Here is a 15,433-nt window from a genome sequence, read left to right as displayed (position 1 = left end):
CTTTTTTATAAAATTACTATACAACTACGCAGGCTATAAAGTTTTCATTGGGTTTACAGGGGCATCTCAGAGTTATTGTAATAGGCCGACTGGTAATTTTCTTGTTTAACCAGGCTTCTTGTAGTATAGCTTTTCACAGTGCAGTTATCCTGTTACTAACAGCCAATTAGCTAATTAAAGGTCCTTGTAAACACCTGAGTAGGTATTCTGGCTCTCATTTTACATTTAGCCCCGAACTGTATTGTTCGAAAAAGGAAAATATCATGGATAATACTATAGATATAGTTGAGGTGAATAATAACTGAAACTTTGAGTACTCCTAAGATTAATGTTGGAAATAGACAATGAAGGAAATTTATTAAAATGGACACCTGGATGGAGGGATCTCTCGAAAATGTGCATTAAAATGGCATAGTGCTGCAGTAGTGGTTAGAGCTCTTCCCCACTCACCAAACCAGACAAATGATAAGAGCCATCATTGCTATAATGACAATGCAACCTGATTCCTTAATTCCATAAACAGACTTTAAATACCAGAAGCCCAAATTTAATGTCACATTCTAAACCTGCCAGCAGAACCCCATTGTTGATATTTGTGCTAACCATGATTCAGTATTTTTTATGTGCATTGTACTCCCACAAGTGTTAGCAGCAAATCTTGCTATTGACATGTAAACCAGTTATTTGAATTTTGCTAGAAGTTAATGGACCTAAAAAAAAAAGGCATAAAATAGCCAAAGTTTTGAATAGTTTGTATAAGCAGTGCTTTGTTTTGCATTATTCCAATAGTTTAAATGTTGAAATTCAAACAGTGAACAGTGCAAGGTGTGCTCTAAGGAAAGTACTTCTTTTCAGTTCTCCCATGTTTTGTGGCCTACACAGTTACTTAATACTAATTTGTATGAAGCAGAAAAAAAATTTTATGTTCCAGTAATGTGCATCACTGTAGTGATTTCAGAAATTTACAAACAATAACCCACAAATTTTAAATCCTTGCATAACTGACAAAAATATGTGACCTACAAACTCAGAGCGCAATGTTTCTTTTCATCACCTGTATATTATACTTTTGCAGGTATCAATGAGTGCTGTCACTATTGCTCAAAGAATTTGGAAATGAGCCTGGCAAACTGTTCAAGATCATGATTGGAAAGACCAAAAAGTCAGTGGCATGGATCTTTTTTGGCAAACTTATAATGAAAAAAGATTTTGCTGTGAAAGTTGTTGATTCAGAGAATTACTTCTGCAAAGTTTGTTTTCAGCAAGCAGACAAGGAGAAGGTTCTGAAGTGTATTTACAAGGGTCTAGCCAGATACAAAAGGGGAGTTAGCACTGGAAATCTCTTAACCCATCTAAAGGCTGTTCATGAATCTGACGCAGAAGTTCATAGATTGCTTAAGGTTGCAGACAAAGCAGGTGGTACAAACAAAGGGAAATCTGACATTTTTAAGTCATTTCGGGACACTCTCAAATCATATGCAAGCATGAGCAAAGAAGCAAAGAGTATCCTTGGATGCGACATTACACTTCTTTGTAGTATTGACTGTTTATCATTTGGAGTTGTGAATGGGAAGGATTTGGAGATTTCAGTGTGAAACATGATATTGTAGCTAATGCAGGTGACCTACCCAGTGACAGAGACATTGCAACAAATTTTCAACAGGACATTTACACTTCATGTTTCACAGCCATTAAGGAGCTGCTTGCTAAAGAATCTGAACTTGTGAAAGACACAGCTGCTGTTGCTCTTGATTTTTGGACTGACTCATACCATCACCTTAGTTACCAGTGCCACCGTCTCATATATCTGAATGATGAGTTCAAAATGTGAAATGTAACTCTTACTAACTCGTACTTCATGACTGTTTGCCATACCGTCGACAATATCCGCAGAGACTACTGTGCTACTTTGAAGCTATTTGACATCACAGGAGAAAACTTAATAATGGTACATGACAGAGGATCAAATGTTGTGAAAGCTTGCCACCTGGACCATTTAGACTCCAAGTCTTGAGACTGTATTGCTCATGGACTCCATAACCTCATCGTAGTTGATGGAATATCTCAGGTATATGAGGTTGGAGTGGTGGTGAAAAAGACAAGATTGATTGTCAAGGCCCTCACATACAAAGGTGCAGATCTTACAAAGGAGATTGACTTTGATGTTCAGAAAACTTTTTTTTACTTTAAACATTTGGTGATTTGGATGAGGCCCTTGACGCTGATGCTCAGTTGCCCATTACACAGGTTGATGATGAGCTGCCTCCCATGTTACCTAGTCATGAGCAGTACAAATCACTCAAACAGGACTCGCCCACAAGATGGAATGCCACTTTCAGCATGATCCAGAGCATTCTTCAACACAAAGGTCCTTTGTCAAGTGTTCTGTGCAAAATAGGGAAACCAGAGCTTTTTCCAGATGATGACAAAGTGGAACTTATGACTGATCTTTGTTGTTTGTTGTCAAAACTCGTAGTGACAGTGGAGGCAATAGAGGGAGAGATTTTTCTTACCCTAAATGTTGTACTACTGTGCCATGAGATGCTGAAAGCTCACCTCCAAGAGGAAACAGGAGACACCACCTCCATTTTGATTTTGAAAGAAAAAAGTGAGAAATCAGTCCAATTTCTGTTTTCCAAGGGATAATCTTATGGTGACAGCAGGGCTTTTATATTTCGAGATCTTCAAGGTCAGAGAGATTAATGGCCATCTTCTACAGAAAAACATAACAAAAAGAGAGTTTTTGTTAAAAATGGTGAAAACTGTTGTGTTGGAGACAGACATTAGTTGCTTTATAATCAGTAGTGGTGGGTGTGCTAGCGTTGCCTGAGTTCTTTCTTATGAAGAAGAGCGGATTGAAATAGATGAGGAAGAAGAATCTTTGTACACTTGTGAGTCAACTGATGCAGCCACCAAATCCCCAACCCCAAAACCTCCTAATGAGAATTTGTCTAAAAGAGAAAGCTTCTTGATCAGATCAGTCAAGAAGATGAAACGGAGCAGGACAAGAATGATGATGTGATTCAGCATTAGGTAGAGTAAATTTCAATTTTGCAGTTATTGTCAAAACGTTACTGCCTACTTGATTTCTGTGTTCAGATCAATACATCAAAGAGTATGCAGTAAAGTAAACTGTAGTTCAGTAATACAGTAAGGAACTTTGCAGGGAATCGAATAAAAATCGAACTTTTCAAAATCAATAATTCAATTACATATCTGTGTTTAGGCTATAGACTTTGTTGAGGGTAAATTTTAGTATGTCCAAGTATTTTTTTCCATTGGTGGAGTTGAAAGAACTGTAAAAAAAAAAGAATAATTAAGAAAATTAAGTCTGGAATAAAAGACGTTTCAGTCAAAAGACAGATAGTTACTGCACAGATGTGAAGATATGATTTATTGTTGTGCAGCTCAACAAAGTTTTGACTCTTGGCCAAAACTTCTTCTGAAGCTTGCATGTGAGAAGGCATTTGGTGTTGATTTTGAAATTTTCTTGCTTGGATCTTCCCCTTTGTCTAAAAAAGCATGAAGGAGTATGTTTCACAGTCCTTTAAAGGAACAAGAAAATCTTACTTAGTTTTGAGATGTCTAAAAGCTTGTTGAAAATTAAATAATATGGGAATTGTATTTTCCAGATCCAAGAATCCTGACCTGGTAGAGACACTCAATCCAACAATAGCATTCTGGAAAAGGTATTGTGCTCAGCTACCATGGATTGCAGCTTTAGCCTGAAAAGTTTTATTGCTGCCAGTGACAAGTGCAGCAGCAGAAAGAGTTTTCAGTGATGAAGGGCTTATAGTCACTGCCAAACATTTGATGTTAGCTCCACATCGCGTGAACAAGCTCATTTTTATACGTAATAATTACAAGGTAGTCAAAGCTTTCAAAGGAATAATTTGAGTTACTGCACTCAGCTACAATAGATCCTTTTTTTCTTGTTTTATTATTATATATATTCAGTATTAAAGGGTATTTGGACTTGGATTCCAAAATCTCAATCATATGAATAGTCCTACACTCATATTTTCTAGTCTGCTGCTTGCTGAGTTAAGTGTGAATCTCACAATCTAGAAACTTCCGCTAGTTTTTGCAAAGTCATGTTGTAAGGTGAATATTGTAGATTTAAGTAGCCTATCTATAAACACTGCCTAAACACTTGGACAAGATATTATACAACAAGGTAATGATGAAAGAGATTCAGGGATTATAAATATCATGAAAAAACACTAAGAATTTCTGTAAAGACACTATTAAAAATTCCAAAGAAAATTGAAAAAGTTACTGAAAAATGCCTTAAAAATTGCGAAAACGCCAGAAAATTGGCGGCGCGCTGCCAATAGTACTTCAGCAGCATGCCCCCACTAAAATAAATTCTCTTCACCACTGCCAAATTTCGATTTGGTGCGGCTTTGGGGACTACTCTGAAGCATGGGCGCTCCAAAAAGTAGATAAAGATTTACTAGATGATTTTCCAGAGATATTGTCTATGGATTGTTCTGGGTACCCAGCTGACTGACCATATTTCAAACAATAAACTGCATGAAAAGTGTGGTTCAATCCTGCTTTCTACGGCTATAATGAAAGCAAGGTTGAGATGGCTATGACACATTCTGCAGATGAAGGATGACAAAAAGATTGCCAAAGATTGTCCTTTTTGGCCAACCGTCTAGGGCTAAACAAAAAGCAGGTTGTCCTTGTCTTGGGTGGGAGGATGTTATCAGGAAAGATTTAAAGGAAATTGGAACTTACTGGGAGGGTGTAAAGATGGAGGCTTTACATAGTTTGAGATGGAGGAGGAATGTGTGAAGCTGTGTTGGCCTCAGGCAGCTTGGTGCAGTGGTGAATTGTTAGTAGTTACTAGTAATGCTGGTATGGTAGGCACTGATTACCTTATCCATGTCAAAATCCCAAACTCAATCAGTATTGCCATCATTTCAATTTTGCATGTTTTGATTCTTGCTGTTCAGGTTGATTCTCATTGACTCACTCACATATTTGATGTTGCTTGTCTTCTAAGAGTGTGTGTCTTTGCTTTTCATTGTCATTTTTGATTTGCTCACATGCTTGGCGTTGCATGTTTTCTAACTGTGTGTGTCTTACATTTTCATTTTTGATATGCCACTGCTATTCTTCTATCCGCGTGTGTCTTTGCTCTTCATTTTCGACTTGCTCACATGCTTGGTATTACATGTATTTTTATAAGAAAAAACTTGGTAAGAAAAAAATTACTTCTTATTTTGATAGATCAAAATTCTTCTATAAATTGAGAACATGTAGAATTTGTGTCTATGTTATAAGATTTTAAGAACAAAGCAGATATTCTGAAAAGAATTAAAGCATTGTCTTCCAAAATCATTAAAGATACAGCAATTGAAATCTGTTCAAATATAAACACACATCATGTTGAAGATCTGATATTGGTTTCTGCTTTATCAATAGCAGCTGACAAATCCTGTGAAATAAATGATACAGCACAAGTTTCACTTTTTGTAAGATTTATGTCTCATTCAGGATCTAAAGAAGAATTTTTAGTATTATTACCACCCAAAAGTTAGACACATGAAAGGATATTGAAGTGCTATGGATGAGCATTATATTCCCCTCAATATAATTGTGCTGATTTTCAACAGATGGGCCAAAAGTATGAGCAGCATAAGAAAAAGGATTTGTTGCTATTTTGAAAGAAAAAAATTAATCATGAAATACTTTTTCACCATTGTATCATTCATTAACATGCACTTCATGCAAATAACATTTCCAGACGAAATTTTGTAAATCTATGGAATTAGTGATTACCATTATCAACTCTATTTTTGCTAAGCTCTTAATCATTGCAAATTCCAAGAATTTTTACTTGAAATGGAGTGAGTATGCTGATCATCTGGTTCATAACAACATACATTGGTTATCAAGAGGGGATATTTTAAAACATTTTGTATCCCCTTTTCAAGGAATTAATGTGTTTCTCCTTGAGAAGGGCATTCAATATCCAGAACTAAATGACAATTAGTGGATCCAAAGCTTTTACGTTCTGGTAAATGTTATGCATTATCTACATCAGTTTAATGGTAAACTACAGGGGAAAGGAAACCTTAATTTTCTGATGTTAGAAGAAGCATTAATATTCAAATTTTGCTCAAGATTTCAAAAGGGAAGCATTGTTTTGCTTTCTGAGCATGCTGAAGCATTGCTCAGAAAATAATTCCTCTATTGATAAACACTATTTTAAACAATAATTTCAAATATGATGATAGGATTTCTCAGAAAGTTTCAGCAATTTAAACAAGAGCTAAGAGCTCATATGGCACTTGTGACGAGGCGAGAAGAGCTAAGAGCCAAGAGATCATATGGCATGAGCTATAACAAAATTCTATGAATCAATAGATTGATTTAAAAAGGAAAATAAGAGGCTTAATGCCGGTCAAGATTTAAAATAAGAGTTCTGAGTCACAAAGTCCTTCTAAATATCAAAATTCATTAAGATCCGATCACCCACTCGTAAGTTATAAATACCTAATTTTTTCTAATTTTTCCTCTCCCTTTTGCCACCAAGATGGTCGAATCTGGGAAAACGACTTTATCAAGTCAAATTGTGCAGCTCCCTGACACGCCTACCAATTTTCATCGCCCTAGCACGTCCAGAAGCACCGAACTCGCCAAATCACTGAACCCCTCCCCCCAACTCCCCCAAAGAGAGTGAATCCAATACGATTCTGTCAATCACGTATCAAGGACATTTGTTTATTCTATCCACCAAGCTTCATCCCAATTCCTACACTCCAAGTGTTTTTTCAAGATTTACCCCTCCAAATCCCCACAATGTCAAAAGATCTGGTCGGGATTTGAAATAAGAGCTCTGAGACATGAATTCCTTCTAAAATCAAATTTCATTACAATCCGATCATCTATTCGTAAGATATAAATACTCCAATTTTCATGTTTTCCAAGAATTCTGGTTCCCCCCTCCAACTCCCCCGAATGTCACAGGATCTGGTCTGAATTTGAAATTAGAACTTTAAAGCACAAGATCCTTCTAAATATCAAATTTCATTAAGATCTGGTCACCCTTTCGTAAGTTGCAAATACCTCAATTTTTAAAATTACCCCCCCCCCCAATTCCACCAAAGAGAGCAGATCCGGTCCAGTTATGTCAGTCACGTATCTTAGACAGGTTTCTATTGTTCCCATCCAGTTTCATCCTGATCTCACCGCTTTAAGTATTTTCTAAGATTTCTGGTCCCCCCAACTACCCCCCCCCCCCAATTACGCTTGATCCGGTTGAGATTTAAATAAGATATCGGAGTTACGAGGTCCTTCTAAATATGAAGTTTCATGAAGATCCGATCACTCCTTCGTAAGTTAAAAATACGTCATTTTTCTTATTTTTCAGAATTCCCCCCCCCCCCCCGCAATTGAGCGGATCCGTTCCAATTATGTAAATCACGTATGCAAGACTTCTGCTTATTTTTCCAACCAAGTTTCATCCCAATCCCTCCAATCTAAGCGTTTCCCATCATTTTAGGTCTCCCCACCCCACATTCCCCCAATGTCACCAGATCCAGTCAGGATTTAAAATAAGAGCTTTGAGACACGATATCCTTCTAAAAATCAAGTTTCATGGAGATCCAATCACCCATTCGTAAGTTAAAAATACCTCATTTTTTCTAATTTTTCAGAATTAACCCCCCCCCCCAACTACCCCAAAGAGAGCGGATCCGTTCTGGTTATGTCAATCATGTATCTAGGACTCGTGTTTTTTTCCCCACCAAGTTTCATCCCAATCCCTCCACTCTAAGTGTTTTCCAATTTTTAGGTTTCTCCCTCCCAACCCACCCCCACCCCCCCAATGTCACCAGCTCCGGTCGGGTTTAAAATAAGAGCTCTGAGCCACGATATCCTTCTAAATATCAAATTTCATTGAGATCCAATCACCCGTTCGTAAGTTAAAAATACCTCATTTCTTTTTTCAGAAATACCCCCCCCCCCCCCAATCACCAATCCAATCACCCGTTCGCAAGTTAAAAATACCTCATTTTTTCTAATTTTTCAGAATTAACCCCCCCCCCAACTACCCAAAAGAGAGCGGATCCGTTCCGTTTATGTCAATCATCTATCTAGGACTTGTGTTTATTTTTCCCACCATGTTTCATCCTGATCCCTCCACTCTAAGTGTTTTCCAAGTTTTAGGTTTCCCCCTCCCAGCTCCCTGTCCCCATCACCAGATCCGGTCGGGATTTAAAATAAGAGCTCTCAGACACGATATCCTTCTAAACATCAAATTTCATTGAGATCCGATCACCCGTTTGTAAGTTGAAAATACCTCATTTTTCTAATTTTTAAGAATTACTCCCCCCCCCCAACTACCCCAAAGAGAGCAAATCAGTTCCGATTATGTCAATCATGTATCTGGGACTTGCGCTTATTTTTCCCATCAAGTTTCATCCCAATCCCTCTACTCTAAGTGTTTTCCAAGATTTTAGTTTTCCCCCCTCCAACTCCCCCCAATGTCATCAGACCCAGTCGGGATTCAAAATAAGAGCTCTGAGACACAATATCATTCCAAACATCAAATTTCATTAAGATCCAATCACCCGCTCATAAGTTAAAAATACTTCATTTTTTCTATTTTTTCCGAATTAACCGGTCCCTACTCCCCCCCCCCCAGATGGTCAAATCGGGAAAAAGACTATTTCTAATTTAATCTGGTCCGGTCCCTGATACGCTTGCCAAATTTCATCGTCCTAGCTTACCTGGAAGTGGTCCGGTCCCTGATACGCTTGCCAAATTTCATTGTCCTAGCTTACCTGGAAGTGCCTAAAGTAGCAAAACCGGGACTTTAGGTTTTCCCCCTCCAACTCCCCCCAATGTCGTCAGATCAGGTTGGGATTTAAAATAAGAGCTGTGAGACACAATATAATTCCAAACATCAAATTTCATTAAGATCCAATCACCCGCTGATAAATTAAAAATACTTCATTTTTTCTATTTTTTGCAAATTAACCGGGCCCCCACTCCCCCCCAGATGGTCAAATCGGGAAAACGACTATTTCTAATTTAATCTGGTCCGGTCCCTGATACGCTTGCGAAATTTCATCGTCCTGGCTTACCTGGAAGTGCCTAAAGTAGCAAAACCAGGACCGACAGACTGACAGAATTGGCGACTGCTATATGTCACTTGGTTAATACCAAGTGCCATAAAAATAGTAGAGCATCTTTAGGATTAGTCAAAAATTCTCTTGAGGCAGGACAGACTCTCAAGGAGTCTTCCTATACCTCCCATGTTAAACATTTGGAGTTAGCCTGACTCAGTGTTTTTAATTTAACAGAAAGAAAAAAAAAATCTGGTGAACATTTTGATCTAATCAAATCTTAAAGCCAACAATTATTTTTTTTTATTCCAAAATAATTATAAAACCTGTTATGGGTTTACATTCTAGATTGCTACACTTGACATTGCTGTTGTGGGGTATCAAAAAATAGAACAAAAAACATTCTATTCAACAATCAGAAACTTATTTGTATAATATATACTTGCTGGCTGCAGTCCCTTCAAATACTTTACATATTTGTGTTTCAAAGTAAAGATTTTCCTTGAAAGAATATATGTAGCTGTTATCAGAGTACATGAGAATACATGAATTAGACAAAGGGACTAACAACTTGGATTGTTCTTGATCAATTCAATGAAGTATTAGTTAGTTGTAACCACTGTTACCAGAAATTGTTGATGGAAGGTTGCCAAAAAGTATGGAGATACAGGAAATGTTTATATGAATCCAATTATGCTAGGTGTAGGTAGTTGTCTTGTGTAATTACTGTCTTATCCAAATACAAATTCAGATATACAAAAACACAAGCAGCACTCAAGCTTTAGAATTTTTTTTATGGACCTGTATAGATAAATAAAATGAAGTAAATTGGTAACTTTGCTGCAAGCAATTATTTAAATTTTAATTGTGTAAATAGGTCTGCCAGAAGTAAAAAAAAAACACATAATTTTTATTTGTAATTCCCACAAGTTTTTACTGCACCCTGGCAAATAATGATGCCAAGACCACAGGTACACATGCAGGAGAGGGATTCACCCCCTTCCAAACTTTGCAAAATGCTTAATTTTCCCTTTAAAATGTTTAATTTTCCTATGTTTTCCTGGTATTTCCTGCATGAGAGTTGAACCCTCCCCCCCCAAAAAAAATTCCCTTCAAATAATAATTTCTTTATTTTTGTTCAAATAATAGTTCGTTTGCAAATAAATCTTCCTATTAACTTGCCAAATTACACAGAATAGCAATCCAATGATCATAGTTTTGAGTGAGGAACCCCTTGAGTTCAACCTTCTCATATTTGTTTAGTGGAAGTGGTGAAGAAAACTGATAACTTTGTCTTTGACTGCTTTGCTGCATCTGAAAAAGAATTGACTAGGGAGTGAAACATCTGGACTTCAGCTAGGCCTTAATGCTATGGTAGCCAGCTTGAAGATTTTCACCTTTTAAAATTGACATAGGAAGCTTTGAAATGCAGTTGCTGGATTGAAAAAAAAAACAAACAAGGAGATGTTACATTAAAAATTCAAACGTCTTTGTGTTGAATTGCAAAACTTTGAGAAAAAACAAATGTAATCCCTTTTTGGTTCTGCTTATATATACAACTAATTCTTTTTCAAGTATGAACTTGAAAAAGAATTGTGTATGAACATTATCAAGAGTAAACCAAGAAGTCATCTTATTGATGAGAACTAGGAATCCTACCAAATACTAAGAAAGAAACATAAAAACCTGACTGATTCAAACTTCACTAGGAAATGAAAGCATATTGTTTACATTAATGAATCTTTATTGCATATGAAATTTTTTTACTTTTATTTAGTGTACTATATAATCAGTGCAAAAAAGTTGGTAAAATTCCAGTCTAGCTACTTTTTGCTACCTTTGGGAGGGGTTAGGTTAGGAAAAAGAAACTTTCAGTAATGAATACAGGGCCAAAAACATGCTATGAGAAGGCATTGTCAAGCTTCTGAAAGTTGTCTATTTGAAATTTTGACAAAACAATATTTTACCTTACTTTCAGTAACCACTTTCTTTTTCTCTGGTTTTAGTTCTGAAAATACAATTACAGATCTTTGAAACTTTGTAAATTGAGATTGAGCAAAGTTGTAAAGCTGGAAACAGTTTTGGTATAGGCTACACCATTTAAACCAAAGATCTATTTTGCATGGTTTTACTTTAATAGCACTAATATTCTTAAAGGTTATCAGATGTCACTAACTTCTAGAGGGAGAAGGAGTGGAGATAGGTATGGTAAAATTCTACTCAAGCTACTTTTGTATATCTTGGAAAGGGTCATGTTAGGAAAACAAAACTTTCAATAAGGAATCCAGGGTCAAGGAATAAAAAATCCCTCTTCTGATTTTGAAGTCTTAGAAATTTGTAGACTTGACAGGCCTATACCTACTAAAATTTTGACAAAACAATATTTTATGTTAATTTCAGTTATCAATTTCTTTTTCTTGGGTTTTAGTTTTGAAAATGTAATTCCTGTTATTTGAGTAAAATTTTAAGCCATATCAATGGGTTTTTTATGAAACCTTGTAAATTGGGACTGAGCAAGGGTCAATGTTGGTATTACTGGAATTACTTTTTGAGTCATAAAACTATTGTTAATAGATGCATTTTGACTTTTTGAACATCTTTTCTCTCTTGCAAAACTACTGCAAACTCACCATTATGGAGTTGGTCAAACTGAAAGTTGGTCATTTTTCTGTCAATTTCTACTGTTTTTTAGTCTTTTTTCCTGTAAGATTGATTGTGCTATTGAATAATTATAAAATCCTTTTTAGGCCATTTTAGGCTGATTCTCTCATAAATAATCTTCTCTAAAAATATCCAAAATTTGTGCAAATTGTCTCTAAAAGCCACAGAGCAATTTTCAGTCTTAAACCATTAGCAATTTCAAATTTCTGATCAATGAAAACAGAAATGATTATAATTCTATAGCCTATGTATAAATACAAGAATATTTGGGCCAGAATAACTCTATAATGGTGAGTTTGTGATAGTTTTGCAAGAGAGAAAAGATATTCAAAAAGTCAAAATGCATCTATTAACAATAGTTTCATGACCCAAAAAATTGTTCAGGTAATACTGACATTTACCAAGCAAAGTTGTGAAGTTCAAAAGTTTGGTTGTACTTCATTTAAGCAGAAGATCTATTTTCAATGTTTCACTTTTATAATGCAATAGATTTTTAAAGGGAGAAAGAGTGGAGGTAGGCTAGATAGGCCTACCTTCCAAGGACATAGGCCTACTTTAGTCTGGGCAATTCCCTGAAAGTTTTATATTCATAGCCTAATCCCTTTCCAAGACAGTCAAAAGTATCTAAAGTAGAATTTTACCATAGGTACTTCAAAAAACCTTCCCATGACATAGGCTAGGCTACTTTTGTCTGTAGACCTATCCCTTAAAATTTCATTTTGTTAACCTAATGCCTTTCCAAGATAGCAAAAAGTAGCCAAAGTAGAATCTTAACAAAATGTTTACTCAACAAGCACACTTAGCTCCCAATTCTTTGAAAATTATTGTAATGTGATATTTGGCTGATAAGTTTGCAGACCACTGGCCTAGCCTAAGCAAACTAACTGAGAAAAAATTACCAGTAAAGTATTGTCTCATGGGCACTCTTTTAACTTTTATTCCTTCATAGCCACCTGGAGGTGGCAGGTCCTGTTTATAGGTAACAGGCATTTTACCAAAATTTATGAAAATCTGCACTAGTGCTAATACAATCTAAAATCATTTCTTCTAAGTAAATATAAAATACAAACACTGCCAAATCAATCGCAGAGTAATCCTGATTTCCGCGTATTCTAAAAAACTGGAAGTACATTCGGACGTAGAACTTCAGTCACGTTCAAGTTCCACACGTTTTACCTTCCGTTATCACAGCTGCTCTGATAGATTTACCATTGAACTCTGGTTGGCCTTCCATATCTTCTATCTCTGAGTAGAGTCAGTCAATAGTCATAGGCAGCACAGTCCTCTTTTGCTAACTGTAAATCAAGTACACTTGAATCCGGTTGAGAGCTACACATACCTTGGCTCTCAGCTTTGTAATGATGGATCTTCAGACACTGATTACAGAAACTACAACCGGTCTTCGCTTCCTTCAGAAACCATTATGGAATAAACGTAAAATTAGTGTACGCAGTGAAATCCAAATCTACTTGGCTTTGATTCGAACAATCCTTCTTTACGGATGCAAAACTTGGTCAGTGAAGCAATTGCATTAAAACACACTGAAGGCTTATTACCTCAACTATTTATGTAGTATACTCAGCATACGTCTGCGTAATTGCATACCAAAATTGGATATACGATGAATACGCGGTATCAAGAGAAGCGTTGCTCTCACGGTCAAAGAACCCCGGCTGAAATTGTTGGACCATGTCCAACGAGAGTCACAAGAGTACCCTCCTCACCGATTCCTTATAGCGATTCAACTTAATTCCACTACAAATACCCATTACAAAGATTCCCACAACAAATACAGAGAAAAAACAATAGTTTTTCTAGAGGAGCGTTGGGTCAAATACTCCAAAAAAGTATTTGAGTATAAGTACCAAGTACTCAACCAAAATTAAAACTAAGTATAAGTACTAAGAACTCGAAGTAAATTGTAAGGAGTAACCTTAGCGAGGGCCCTATCGCTGTGTCGCACACAAGATAAGTACGCTAAAGTAATTAGTTTTACGTACGAGAGTAATGTTGCTGCAGCTAAAATTGGAAATTAGGTTAATACCTTGTTGTGTATTAAATCAGGAACAAGTAGGGTTACCTTTTATTTTCTTTTATATGGATTATATTGACGGACTTCGTTCCTAAAGACAACAGCAACGGCAATGGGAAACACGGAACCAAGTGGGGAAGTAAAGCTTTACTAGGTTTAGATTATGCTGACTATTTAAGGATCATCGATGAATACGTTACCAAAATGAGGTTCAGCGAATTCAGGGTGCAAGTACAAGTTTAAAAATCAATTTTAAGAAGACTAAGTCGCTAAGTCGGTAACGACAAGATAGTTATTAATAAAGACGGTGGGTGCAGTGAAAATGTTTAAAGTACAATAGCCAAGACCAGGGGTGTTTTTACATAGATGAAAAAAGTTTGGAAGAATAAGAATTTAAGTCCAAGAGCCAAGATTAGAACGTTAGAAGCTATAGTAGTGACAGTTGCCAAGCATGATTCTGAATTGTTGACGCTCCAAAATACGGATGAATATTTGCTAGATGTTTTCTAGAAAAACTGTCTAGGGATTATTTTGGGGACCCAACTGGTCTCAAACAGTAAGCTATACCACAATACGGTTAAATTGCACTTTCAGGGGCCACAATGGGAGAAAGCATGAGATGGCTAGGACACGTTCCTTGGATGAAGGAAGACATATTGTCTTTGTCGGGCAACCATCTAGGGCCAAACAAAAAGCAGGTTCCGCGATTGGGGCAGGAGAATGCTATAAGGAAAAATCTGATGGAAATAAGAAATTAATAGGAGGGGGTAAAGAGGGAGGATTTGAATAAGATTGAGATGAAGGAGGAGCATACGTAGCTGTGTTGGCCTCAGGCGGCTTTGTGTTGCAACAAGTCCTTACTAGTAATAGTAAGGTATTTATTTCTCATCATCTCTTGATTCGTAATGCCAATTTGAGAAAAAAGCTCCCACAATTTTGGTTTTATCTCTGGATCGATCAGTCTTTTATAACGGTTGGTGGGCGATTCAATTGTAACTTCAACAATTATATCAAACGGAAAGGGTGTTGCTTTTGACTGGCACATCGAATGTCATATTTATCTTCTAGGCAACGAATTGATTGAATCTCCAAAAAATCTAAACCGACTTAGGTGAACTGCCGTTCCTCTTGAAGGACTTCTATGCCATGAGCTACAAGTCCGAAATGACTTTTTGTTCCTATCGATCTCAAATGTCCTCAAATCCTTACTTGCCTGTTTTATTTTATAGGAGGAAACTTAAGTTTTGTTTTTTAGATAGCGCTACTGTAGTAATACATCATATTCATCATTTAATAAACAACTTAATAGACTTGCTTCAATGGCAAGCCTCATCCAAGGTACATAGTTCCAGATAGGGTTAAAAGCTAGTATCTAATTGAGCAGAATTATGTAAAACTAAAACCCTCACACCTTGTTATCTAATAGAAATTGTATAAATTAATGAACAGTCAAAAAACTAAGCTATGCATCAATATGGTTATTATTAAAACTGCCCTATTTAAGATCAAACTCTTAAAATTATTACTTTATTGACTTGCCTACAAGTACCTCTTTTTGGAAATACCCTATTTGATTTATATATCCTTTCAGTTTTACTTATATATTACCAGAAAGCTGATTTTCTTCTGATTCTAGAAATATAACTTATTGCTT

General features: G+C 36.3%; 1 protein-coding gene across 1 annotated transcript in view; it reads right to left on the bottom strand.

Annotated features, from left to right (window-relative positions):
• LOC136031128 (NADH dehydrogenase [ubiquinone] 1 alpha subcomplex subunit 13-like) overlaps nt 1-12,818 on the bottom strand; it is a 32,370-nt gene extending 19,552 nt beyond the window's left edge. The window contains exon 1 of the mRNA XM_065710445.1: nt 12,647-12,818. Within this exon, the coding sequence (XP_065566517.1) occupies nt 12,647-12,737 (91 nt within the window). The 5' untranslated portion in view covers nt 12,738-12,818. The remainder of the gene's footprint in view (nt 1-12,646) is intronic.
• Between the last annotated feature and the right edge of the window lie 2,615 nt (nt 12,819-15,433).

Source organism: Artemia franciscana, chromosome 9 (assembly GCF_032884065.1).
Source record: "Artemia franciscana chromosome 9, ASM3288406v1, whole genome shotgun sequence".
NCBI lineage: Eukaryota > Metazoa > Arthropoda > Branchiopoda > Anostraca > Artemiidae > Artemia > Artemia franciscana.
Note: the sequence above shows the minus strand (reverse complement) of the source record. Positions and strands in the feature narration are given on the sequence as shown.